General features: G+C 43.5%; 1 protein-coding gene across 3 annotated transcripts in view; it reads left to right on the top strand.

Annotated features, from left to right (window-relative positions):
* The first annotated feature begins 504 nt into the window (after positions 1 to 504).
* Positions 505 to 13,038, top strand: part of EEA1 (early endosome antigen 1) — a 164,162-nt gene continuing 151,628 nt past the window's right edge. For 2 of the 3 annotated variants that reach the window (XM_030938815.1, XM_030938814.1), the window contains exon 1: positions 505 to 806. In XM_030938815.1, coding sequence (XP_030794675.1) covers positions 783 to 806 — 24 coding nt within the window. In that variant the 5' untranslated portion in view covers positions 505 to 782. The remainder of the gene's footprint in view (positions 807 to 13,038) is intronic. The other variant, XM_030938813.1, reaches the window with a different exon arrangement.

Here is a 13,038-nt window from a genome sequence, read left to right as displayed (position 1 = left end):
GGCAGGGGAGCCCAACAGACCGGTTAAGCACGTCTGAGATTCTCTAGTTGGCTTCAACCCAGAGGCCCAGAGGCAGAGTCAGCTTTTCCAGCAGAAACGAGGATATAGCTCAGGCTCAATACCATGTCCATAGTCAGGAGCAATAGCCGGAAGGGTCACATCGACACATTTTACAAAACAGCCCGAGGAGTCCCCTCCTCCTGCCTGGGTCAGGGAGGGACACCCCCAGGGGTCCTCGCCCGCCTCCCACTAGCTGGCACGCGGTCGTCGCGCGGGCGCGGCCCTCTGACGGAGCCCAGGCGTGCGCTCCGCAGCCTCGGCGTCCCCCAGCTAGCCGGAAGAAACTGCGGCGACAGCGTCCTGCCGCCTGTCAGTCACGCAGCCGCCCACGCTGCCACCGCTTCCGATTGGTCGCTGGCCCGGACCGGCCCCCTTCAGCCCCGCCTCCCGCGGATGGACATGCGAGGGGCGGGCCCGCCGCCGCCCCGCCCCCCGGCGGCCGCGGGCGGGCCCGCCCAGCTGTCAGTTACGGGGGCCGCCCGGCGGGCGGGCAGGAGGCGCTCGCAGGCTGCCTAGTCGTTTGCTCGCTCTCTCTCGCGTGCTCCCTCTCGCCGCCTGTGGGGAAGTCGGGGCCGCCCGAGCGGCCGCAGCCACCGCCTCGCCCCGACCTCCTTCCCAGTCCCCTCCCGGCCCAGTCCCTCCCGCCCGCGCACCCCGAGTAGTGAGTGGCCCCGCGCAGGGTTTGGAGAGTCACCGAGGCGGCGCCGGGTGGTGGTTAAACCATGTTAAGGAGGATTTTACAGAGGGTAAGAGAGTGAAACCGTCTTTCCGGCAGCACGTGAGCGGGACAGCCGGAGCTTGGGGCCGCGGCGCGGGCGCCCTTCCTCAGCGCGGGCTCCTTCCTTCTCTAGGCCCCACAGCCCGGCAGGCTCTTAGGCCTCGGTCGCCCGGCCCGGGGGCGGGGAGGGCGGGTGGGGCCGGCGCGGCGGGGCGGCAGGCGGAGCCCTGATGGCCCCGCGCGTCCAGGCCTGGCGCCCGCTCCGGCGCGAGGCTCGGTCTGTGCGAGCTGGCTGCGACCTGGAGGGTGTGGTGCCGGCGCCTTCCTCCCGGGATCCCGGAGTGGGAATGAAAATGGAGAGTTGGTGCCCGTGGGACGGGCCGACTGGCCGCCTGCCGGGCTGGAGAACGCCCCCTGGGAGATTGCGGGCGGCTTGCTTCGCCCTTCCCCACCCGCCGCACTCCCCGTGCCCCCCAATTTGACACGACGCGCACCTGCCACACACGGCCCGGCTTTCTCCTTTGGACCACATTGGAGGGTGGTGTGGTGAGCCCCGGCCTAGCTTGGGCCCAGTCGTGGGACTGACACTGGCAAAGTCAGCCGAGAAGGAAGATGTTACTCACTGTTGGAAACTTTTTTTTAATTAAAAAGACGTTTTCTGTCCAAGCCCCACTACCTTATTTTAGCTATCCGAGAATAAATCCGCAGTAAGCTTGATCAAGTGGTATACACTTAGTTTCTGCCAGTGCTGTCTCTGAAATCTGGAAAACCTTGAGGATAGAAAGATTAGAGCATTAGAAAACTGTAAGTGTATCATTTAGGAATCAGTTACTAGAATAACATAATTCACATCTCTTTTCCTATAAGAGTTGTTGTACCTATCAACTGTTAACTTTTTTTGGGGGGCATAGCTTTTTTCTTTTCTTTTTGAGGCTGATAGGGTGTAACAAAATGTAAATGATTGAAAAGTAGGTGCCAGGCCTATTAGTTCTTTACCGAGGGAGTAGCATAACTAGTTCAAAGGACAAAAGAAATTAGTTAATTTGTAGGATTCAACCGAGGAATGTGCGGAAGAGAGTTGAGTCATCCAGTAGATAGGAAGGGAGTGCTCTTGCTTCTGCCTAGCTTTCTCCTGAAAGAATGAAGTCATGTGAAACTTGGTCAGGTTATTAGAGGGAGAAATAGTTAACTTTTTTATCTGACAACCTGTATTGACATTTAATTGTATTTTGCAGTGTTTTGTCAGTTTTGAAATCCCGATCAGCGATGATTTTGGCAGTAGCAAGGGCGTGTCCTTTACTTTCCCCATCACTTCCTCAGTTCAGCAGCATCTGTGCATTATTTACTTTGAGGCTTTAGGAGATTTTTCTTTTATCAGACCTGGAGGAACTGATTACCTCACGTTTCAGATTGTGTTTCTGTCATAGTTCCGCAAGTGAAAATTAGTTTGCCCGTGGTTTGCTTTGAAGTTTACAAATAAAAGTGTTTACTGGTTTAAGAGTGGCTTCTGTAGTTATAGATTGGTTTTCAGAAATATGGGATGCTTTCTAGTAATCTTGGTTTGAAGTTAAACATCGAAATTATATGAAGATCATTTTTAATTCCGTTGAAACTACAGAAGTGAAATTGATTGTGGTTATTGCCAGAGATGTGATATTGAATCATCACATCCGAATAAGTCAGTTGACAACTGAGTTTCTTAACGTCGGCGCTATTGGCATTTGTGACTGGATAATTCTGTGTTGTGGGAGGCTGCCCTGTGCCTTGTAGGATGTTAGCAGCATCCTTGGCATCTACCCCCACTAGATGCCAGTAGCATTCCCCTATATTCCCTTCGCCCTTGTTGTGACAACCAAAAATACCTCCAGATTTTACCAGATGTCCCCTAGGGGCAAAATTGCCTCTGGTTGAGAATCAATGTGTTAAATGCATTAACTCTTTAATAGGAAAGTTTGAAGTGTTTCTCACAGTTAAGTACTTATCTTTCTTTTATTCAGTGTATTTATATTGAGTTTCAGTAAATGCCAGTCTTCATGCTAAGGGCTGGGAAACAGTTGATTAAGCTATGGGTCCTCCCTTTAGAACGCACAGGCTGTTTGGGAGGTGAACATTTAAAATGACAGTGCTATGTAATAGAATAATGAAGAGGACAGAGGACCCAGGAGGCACTCTTTGGGAGGAGGTGAGGGTAATTAGGAAAAGCTTCAGGGAGGAGGGCATATTCACAGCTCAGAAGAGGGAAGGGCTTGTCACCCAGAGGGAACAGCAAATGCAAAGAGATGGAGTCATAAAAGGTGCACTCCCCACACTATGGGGAGTGTGAACAATTAAACTTAGGGAGTGAGATGGTCTGTAGCAATTAGTAAGAGATGAAGCTACCATGGTGGCTAGAGACCAAATTGTGAGAGGACTTAAGAGTCCCTTTGAAGGATCTCAGCTTTTATCGTGTAGTTGGATCAGTGTTAATGCTGAGTATTTAATAGGGACATTTTGATAAATGTCTTAAATCTGGTGATTTACTAGTTTAGAAGGTAGAATATATATTTTATTAACTCTACAAGTGGTATTTACCAACAAGTATAACTTGAATCTTTAAATTGTGTAACATGGCAACCTATTTTACCCCACACTGCTAGTCTTATTTCTCAGCCTAGATATTAAGATATAAGATGAAAGCTATTGTCAATTTAGAGATTTATTTGAAATGGACTCCATGCTTTGAAATTATGTGGCATTCCTTTAACATTTTGTTTTTAGATGACCTTTTCATTTTAACTATTCTTATTTTCTTCTGAATAGTGTCCTTTAAATAGCATTTTTTTAAAAGAGGAAAGAGACAAAGTGCTTACAATCAATTAGAAGTCAAAGTCTTTGAACATCATCAGTAAGTCTCAGGATACTTTACAGAAATTTGGTTTCTGGTTCTTCTGCTTCTGTCCCTCCTTCTGCTCCTGCTCCTCCTTTTTCGTTAGCTTACTAAGGTTGTTTCTCTGAGGCTTGAATGAGGCTGGAAAACAAAAACAAAAACAAAAAAACCTCAAAACAAAACCAAAATGAAGTAGCTCCAATATATGTATTGAATATTTTACTTTAGAGTCCTTTGAAGAAAAACATGAATTTGAAGTACTTAATGGTTAGAACTTTAATCAACATTTAGTACCTTAGGCAGCTTGTAAACCTTGTTGCCATTTCTTTCTTAAGTATTATAACTTACTGTGGGCTGGCTTAGTGGCTCATGCCTGTAATTCCAGCACTTTGGGAGGCCGAGGCGTGCAGATCACTGAGATCAGGAGTTCGAGATCAGCTTGGTCAATGTGGTGAAACCTTGTCTCTACCAAAAAATACAAAAATTAGCCGGGCATCGTGGTGCACGCCTGTAGTCCCAACTACTTGGGAGGCTGAGGTGGGAGAATTGCTTGAACCTGGGAGGCAGAGGTTGCAGTGAGTCAAGTTTGTACCATTACATTCCAGCAACAGAGTGAGACCCTGCCTTAAAAAAAAAAAAAAGTAACCTACTCTGATTAGTGGTTTTTTTTTTTTTTGAGACATCTATTGTGGGCCTACTGTGTGCTGTGCAGACAATGATGGGTAAAGCAGGCATGAATTTCTGTGGAGTTTAGTGTCCAGTGGAAGAGAGGAAATCTTCAGAGATTCATACAGCTGTACTATTGAATGAGTTCTAGGAAGGACAAACACAGCCGCAAGAACACCCAGCAAGAGGGCCCTGGTCTTAGATGTTGGGAAGGTGTCCCAGATTAGTTGTACATCTAAGTTTGATGAAAGTATTGCTGATTTATTGAAGTGAATTTTAAAAAGTGGCAGCTAATGGAATGATTTTCTTTTTGAGTGGTTTTTTTTTTTTTTTTTTTTTTTAGGCATGTTAGGAATAAAGAAGAGATTAAGATATTAAAGATCCAGGACTAGGCCGGGCGCGGTGGCTCAAGCCTGTAATCCCAGCACTTTGGGAGGCCGAGACGGGCGGATCACGAGGTCAGGAGATCGAGACCATCCTGGCTAACATGGTGAAACCCCGTCTCTACTAAAAATACAAAAAAACTAGCCGGGCGAGGTGGCGGGCGCCTGTAGTCCCAGCTACTCAGGAGGCTGAGGCAGGAGAATGGCGTGAACCCGGGAGGCGGAGCTTGCAGTGAGCCGAGATTGAGCCACTGCACTCCAGTCTGGGCGACAGAGCGAGACTCCGCCTCAAAAAAAAAAAAAAAAAAAAAAGATCCAGGACTAGAACTGAGAATAAAGAAGACATTAAGAAATGAAAGAACCAGGGCTAGTACTCAGTTTTCTTCTCTAATTCCAGTGGCCTTTTGCTTGAGCTAAAGAAATAATGTAATTTAGTAGTTAAGAACATGAACTCTGATACCAGACTCCCTGGGTTTGTATCCTGTTTCATTTACTATCTGTGTAGTTTTGGAGAAGTTACTTCTCTGTGTCTCAGTAAAATAGTTGCAATAATACTACCCTCCTTACAAAGTGGAGAACTAGATAACTAATATGTATAAAAGTCTTAGCCAGGCGCGGTGGCTCACGCCTGTAATCCCAGCACTTTGGGAGGCTGAGGTGGGTGGATCACCTGAGGTCAGGAGTTTGAGACCAGCTTGGCCAACATAGTGGAACCCTGTCTCTACTAAAAATAGAAAAAATTAGCTGGGCGTGGTGGTGGGCACCTGTAATCCCAGCTATTAGGGAGGCTGAGGCAGGGGAACTGCTTGAACCCGGGAGGCGGAGGTTACAGTGAGCCGAGATCGTGCCATTTCACTCTCCAGCCTGGGCAACAAGCAAAACTCCATCTCAAAAAAAAAAAAAAAAAGTCTTAAATGTTAGCTGCTGCTAATGTTGGTATTTTCTTGTTGTTTTTGGTGTTTAACTTTCTTTTCTCTTTTGAAACAGGGTCTTGCTCTGTCAGCCAGGATGGAGTGCAGTGACACCATCACGTTCACTGCAGCCCCTGCCTCCTAGGCTCAAGTGACCCTCCTGCCTAAGCCTCAGGAATAGCTGGGACTATAGGTGTGAACTACCACACCTGGCTGATTTTTTAAAATGATGTTTTAGTGTCATTATAAACTCCAAATTTCTTTAAGGAACACTTATCATTTCCTTTATTTTTCTAATCTCCATTTTTTTTTTTTTTGTAGACGAGGTAGATGAGGACTTAGAACATAGGTGCATTCATTTTATGTACTACTGAATATTTATTTTGTGCTAACTACTGTGCAAAACACTCTTGAGAATAAAAACCAAAAAGCAAAACAAAACAAAAACCTGCTGAGCTTTAATGGAGGAGACAGATAAATAATTACAAAACAATGTGATAAGTGTTGTAATATATACGCAGAAGAAAAGTTTGTAAGCACAAAAGAAAAAGTAACTATGTGGTGGAGAAGGTGTGTGGTGGGGGGGCAAGGAATAGAGATTGTGGAAGTCTTTGCAGAGGATGGAAGTGACTCAGGCAAGGAGGGACAAAGGACAGAAGGGCATTTTAGAGATCAGAACCAGACAAATCCAAGGCATGATATAGTTTAGTATAGAGTAGGGGGATTGTGAGTATTTCTGGATGTGGATGGGATGGTTGCAACAGGTAGCTTGAAGGGTTTTGGACCTTATACTGTAGACAGTAAGGAGCCACAGAGAATTTTAAAGTTATCAAATTTGTAATAAGGAAAACCCTCCAAAAGTAGTTCTCCCAGATAATCTTTATTTTATTTTATTTTATTTTTGAGGCAGAGTTTTGCTCTTGTTCCCCAGGCTGAAATGCAATGATGCAATCTCGGCTCACTGCAATCTCTGCCTCCCGAGTTCAAGCAATTCTTCTGCCTCAGCCTCCCGAGTAGCTGGGATTACAGGCGCCTGCCACCATGCCCAGCTAATTTTTTTTTTGCATTTTTAGTAGAGACAGGGTTTCACTATGTTGACCAGGCTGGTCTTGAACTCCTGACCTCAGGGGATCCGCCCGCCTCGGCTTCCCAAAGTGCTGGGATTACAGGCGTGAACCACCGCACCCAGCCAGGGTAGAGATTTTTTTGTTTTCCTTTGTATGTTTAGGTCTAACATGGTGCTTGATGCCTGGTGGTTTTTCAGTAGTACATATTGACTACTTGGTGGCCCTGTAGAGAGGATGACTTCATTAGGGAGATCAGCTAGAAAGTTATTGTCGTTCTTAAAATTGTTGCATATTGGAATCATTTGGTATTCTTAAAAACAAACCAGATTTTTGAGTTTCTCAATTGAATCAGAATTTCTGGACCTCTGGCCCTTAATCTAGGGGATAATGAAAGCTTGAATTCAGGCAGTGGTTTTGTGGATAGAGAGAGAATAAAGTGATTTTCAAGAAGTGGAATAGAATTGCTAGAACTTGTTGACTTGTGAGTAGTTTGGGTAGCTGTGAGGGTGGTGGAATAGATCTAAGATTAAGGATAGAGATAGAGGAAAAGGTTGGGGAAGAAGATAAAAGTGAACTAGAGGTCTGGACTTTCCAAGTGGAGATGTTCAGTAGGCAAGAGAAAATACAAGTCTAGCACTCAGGAGACAAGTAGAGGCGGGTGTTAGGTATGTGTAAATGTTGAAGAGAAGTTGAGTCAAATAAGGACTGAGAAGTGCCCACTGAATGTAACAATTGGGTCATACCTATTTCGGTTGCAAGAGAGTCACAGGGGGAAATGAATGACTAGGAAGTAAGGGAATAGAAACAGGGACTACAGCCTACATGGAAAGTGTTGAAATATTAAATGCATTAGTGTAATCTGTCATTCTTTGACCATCTTCTAATAACTTTCTTTTTTTTTTTGAGACAGAGTCTTGCTCTGTTGCCAGGCTGGAGTACAGTGGTGTGCAACCTCTGCCTCCTGGGTTCAAGCGATTCTCTTGCCTCAGCCTCCCAAGTAGCTGGGACTAAAGGCATGTGCCACCATATCCGGCAAATTTTTGTATTTTTCGTAGAGACAGGGTTTCACCGTGTTGGCCAGGATGATCTCCTGACCTCGTGATCCACCTGCCTCAGCCTCCCAGAGTGCTGGGATTACAGTCGTGAGCCACTACACCCAACCAATAACTTTATTTTCAAGGATTACAGATCTCCTCAAATTAGTTTAAATTTAAAGAGGGATTTATTATAGGGTTTCATAGTGATCCAAGATCTGGAATCACTGTATACATAGTTGGGTCTCTGGAGAGTAGTTCCTAGAATGTATCAGGGACAGAGGCAGCTCTTTTCTCTGTCTCACACTTTCTGATGGACCATTGGCTTCTTATCTCCACTTCTCTGTGCCTATTCTCGCTGCTGCTTACTAAGTATGGCCAGGATTTTCATGGCCATCTGACATGATTCCACGTGCCTTTCACGTCAACTTTGCATAGCCAACTGGCCCAAAGTCTTGTTTCCAAAATCCCAACAGAATAATCTAAAACGTTTTTCTCATCTTTTCTTATCAGGTCATGCATAGGTCTCTGGATGGCCAATAGAATTGTTTCCTCCGGGTCAAGTGTCCATTGCTGGTCTAATCAACCAAGGTTGGGGGTGGGGTAATATTGTGTCTTCAGGAGTTGTGGCAGCATGAAACACATCTTTTGTAGGTCGTTCTTCTAGAAATAAACTTTACCATGGCTCTGTAACAGTGATAATGTTTCTGATTAAGTTCATTTGGTTCTAGAAGTAAAGAATCTATTGGGTTAGCTCAAATAGGATGGTAATGGTTATAAGGATACATTCTGCAATTAAAAAAAGGTAGAATTTCATAGAAATCCAAGACCAAAAAATGTCATATGGGGCTGAGCCTCCGATACATTTTTACTGGAAGTCTTTGCAGGATTAAGGCAGTGCTCTTTGGGAGCTCTGTAACAGGGCTTTATAGATTTTTCACTGTAGGGTTCATCTATTAAAGGACTCACTTCACCTGTTTGCATCCTTGTTTCTGCTGTTAAGTAATTTTTTTTTTTTTTTTTTTTTTTTTGAGATGGAGTCTCGCTCTTGTTACCCAGGCTGGAGTGCAATGGCATGATCTCGGCTCACCACAACCTCTGCCTCCCTGGTTCAAGCGATTCTCCTGCCTCAGCCTCCTGAGTAGCTGGGATTACAGGCATGCGCCACCATGCCCGGCTAATTTTGTAGTTTTAGTAGAGGTGGGGTTTCTCCATGTTGGTCAGGCTGGTCTTGAACTCCTGACCTCAGATGATTTGCCTGCCTCGGCCTCCCAAAGTGCTGGGATTACAGGAGTGAGCCACCACGCCCAGCATTTCTTACTCTTTATTCTAGTTTTCTTAATACCATGTCTTCTGCACACTCAGAATCTATGGTCTTTTAAAACTTTGGCTGGGTTGTAACTTTGATTTGCTCAAGTCCTTCAAGTACTCTTACTTCATCTTGTAACTACAGTGTATGTCTGTTTAGTGTCAGTTTGTACAGCTGATCAATCATTTCCCTTCTTAGTTTGTAATGCACAGGCCTAAACATGGGACCCAGCTGTAGCTGTTCATTCCTACATTGGCCTCCCCCCACCCTGCACTGGGCCATTTCACTGGTGGCTAGCTAGCTGGTTGAGTCCAAGTGGTCACATCTGGTTAGTCAGCAGTAAGCATGGGAATCATATAACTTGGCTGTCTTGGGCTTTGTTCTCAACACGAACAGTGGTAGGACAGCTTACTTTAGGATGGATCATGGCTGTTGCATGCCCTATGATTGATTGACATATTTAGCACAAAGATGCATAGACATCTGTTTTAGTGTTGCATGGGCCATAGCGGTAGATGCTATTTAATAAAAATCATGTTCTTTCCCTTATCTCGGTTTTTAATATCAGACTGTGGCTAAATTTTACATATGTATGCGAATATAAAATTTTTTCCAGTGTGTTGGTGGTATTTTATTTTGACTTAATTAACTAAATAATGTTTGGAAAATGTTTTAAGAGTTCCTTCCTTTATACTGTGCTATGCCAAAATAATTGCTTTGTGAATGGATTAAGTGGTTGGTAGGTCATATGGAGTTAGATCCCCAATAAAGAAGTGTGAGTTTCTTTTGTTCTGTAAAACTTTTTTTTTTTGTTTTGTATAACTTGTTTGCAACTGCCCATATATTTTAAGCAGTGATTTTATTTTAAAAATATTTAAAAACGATAAAATATATTTCTGATTATGAAAATAAATCATACACATCATGAAAATTTGAAAAGTTTAGAAAAGAAGAATTGAGAAGTAGCATAGGGCTGTACCACAGTGGGTAGTTTAACTTTAAAAGCGCAAGACTGAAAGTCAGATGGAATCTCAACTCTTCCCATTATTAAATTTGTGGTCTTAGCTAATGACTAAGTTAGCTTTTTAAACTTTTTTTTTTCCCCACTTGGGTAAATGAGAGCAATCTGTTGTCTTTACTCAAAAGATTCTTGTGAGGATTAAATGTTATAAAGCAATTAAAGTGCCTGGCATAGTGCCCATCATAGAGTTTACATCTTAGCTATTATTATTGTTAATAAAAATATAGTCTTTCATTTAGCAGACTACCAACTGATACTTCTTCAACTAGTATAAAACACAAGTTTTATGTGCAGGAATTTGAAAATGCACATAATCTAGGGGAAGTTGATATCCAGAGCTTTATAATAAGATTTATGCCTCAGGGTTATCTTGGTTTTATTAAGTTTTTGATTGTAAAGGCACCAGAGCATGTTAAGAACTCATTGAAGCTGGAATCAAAGACCTGAGTTTAGGTTCTGCTTCTGCTACCAGTGTGATCTTAGGCAAATCGTTGAGCTTTCCTGGGCTTTATTTTCCTTATCTGTTCAATGAGGGCATGGGCTAGGTGATCTCTCTCTCTTTTTTTTTTTTGAGATGGAGTCTTGCTGTGTTGCCCAGGCTGGAGTGCAGTGGCGCGATCTGGGCTCACTGCAAGCTCTGCCTCCCGGATTCATGCCATTCTCCTGCCTCAGCCTCCTGAGAAGCCAGGACTACAGGCGCCCACCACCACACCCGGCTAATTTTTTTGTATTTTTAGTAGAGAGGGGTTTCGCTGTGTTAGCCAGGATGGTCTCGATCTCCTGATCTCATGATCCACCTGCCTCGGTCTCCCAAAGTGCTGAGATAACAGGCGTGAACCACTGTGCCCGGCTGATGATCTCTCTTTTTTCCTTTTTTTAGACACAGTCTTGCTCTTTTGTCCAGGCTGGAGTGCAGTGGTGGAAACAGCACCTGCCACATAGTAGGCTCCAGAAGATAGTAGGTCTCTTTCTTTACCGAGGTCTTTGTCCCTCTAGTGTATAGCCCTTTTTGATATTTCAAAGGCAAGTAAGGCGCATTATTGTAGTGTGACACCTAGATCCCTATTCAGGGTAGAGACACCTTCCTTTAACTGCCTAGAGTCATGGCTGCTAAAGGCCCATAGGTGCATCTTTTTCTTGGACTTGCCCTTGTAGAAGGAAGCAACCTGCATTTAATTAATGATTAATGTGGAAGATATGCATTGCCTCATTAGGGTCTTATATGAAGGACTGTCCCCACTTCAGAACTCTTAGTAGGATTCACTGAGGTTGCTGTTGTGATTGTGTTACTGTTCAGTACTGTTCAATTTCTCCCTCTACCCAGTCATGCTTTCCTCTATGCCCACACAGGTGTTGTTCTTGAGATTACTTCCCGATAAACCTCTTGTATGCAGATTTCAGTCCCAGAGTCTGGTCCTTGGGAACCCAAGTTACGACAGTCATCTACTATTTGGATCGTCTCTCCCAAAATTTTTGCATTATAGAAAATGATTATATTAAGGATGGATTTTAATTTTATGAATTTTGTGGTCTACTTCTTTGAAACTGATTCTATATATCTTTTATAATGGGAATCTGTAGCCAGTAGATTCGAATTTTTGTTAGATTATAAAGTGTTACCTAACAGGTTTTTTTTTTTTTTTTTTTTTTTGAGACAAAGTCTCACTGTTGCACAGGATGGAGTGCAATGGTGCGATCTAGGCTCACTGCAACCTCCGCCTTCCAGGTTCAAGTGATTCTCATGCCTCAGCCTCCCGAATAGCTGGGATTACAGACACATGCCACTGTGCCTGGCTAATTTTTGTATTGTTAATAGAGATGGGATTTTGCCATGCAAACTCCTGGCCTCATGAGCCACTGCGCCTGGCCACCTGACAGATTTTTTCTTTTTTTTTTTTTTTTTAATATGGAATCTCACCCTGTTGCCCAGGTTGGAGTGCAATGGCACGATCTCAACCTCCGCCTCCCAGGTTCAAGCGATTCTCCTACCTCAGCCTCCTCAGTAGCTGGGATTACAGGCGTGCAGCACCATGCCTGGCTAATTTTTGTACTTTTAGTAGAGACAGGGTTTCACCATTTTGGTCAGGCTGGTCTCGAACTCCTGACCTCATTATCCGCCCACCTTGACCACTCAAAGTGCTGGAATTATAGGCATGAGCCACCGTGCCCGGCCCAGATTTTTAAGTTTGTTTCATAGTCCATGATTTTGAGCATGATCCACAGATCCTCTGTTCAAGAAATTTTATTGTCAGTACCTTTCCCTGTTCCCTTAAGTAAGTTTAAGACTTAAATAAAATGAAAAGTGGCTACTTCTTTAAAGTAGACCGTTAACTCTTATTTTGGTACGTTTTTATATCTGTCTATTCATATTTGATGAATCAGAACAGCCTATATTTTAAACTTGCCTAACATATGTAGGTCGATTTTAATCAGATGGTGGGTATTTTTAAAACTTTATTTCACCTAATATTACTTATATTCACTTAATATTTCACTTAATATTAAGTTAATTGTATGATATCTGTAAACCCAAATTAGGTACTAGGAACTTATCTATAATGAGTTCTGATAGTCTTAGTCTCTTACAGACTTGGCTGCTTGTGAGAGACAAATTATTTTCATCTAACTAGTAACTTAAGTTTTAGAGTTTTAAATATGACCATAAGAAAACTAAGGATATACGGATATTGGAGATATGTTTGACATCCTTTTAGGTCAGCCAATTTATGGCTCCAGATCAGTCATAGAATGAGAATTTTGGAAGTGGAAGCTCCTGTGAATTCGTCCTGTCCTTATAGTTTATCAATGAAGAAATTGAGATTAGAAAAGTTAGGCTTAATTGGTATCAGAGAAATGAACAAGAAACGTTTTGAGATTGTAGGGAAAATATCAGTTGAGATCCCGGAAATCTAAGTGTTAATTGTAGCTCTACCATTAGATAGCAGAGCGTTGTCAGGCAAGCCAGCTATTCTTTCTTTTAGTTTCTTCATGTATGAAGTGGCA

The sequence above is a fragment of the Rhinopithecus roxellana genome, chromosome 10 (genome assembly GCF_007565055.1).
Source record: "Rhinopithecus roxellana isolate Shanxi Qingling chromosome 10, ASM756505v1, whole genome shotgun sequence".
NCBI lineage: Eukaryota > Metazoa > Chordata > Mammalia > Primates > Cercopithecidae > Rhinopithecus > Rhinopithecus roxellana.
The sequence above is the reverse complement of the archived record's forward strand: the minus strand, read 5'-3'. Positions and strand labels throughout refer to the sequence as shown.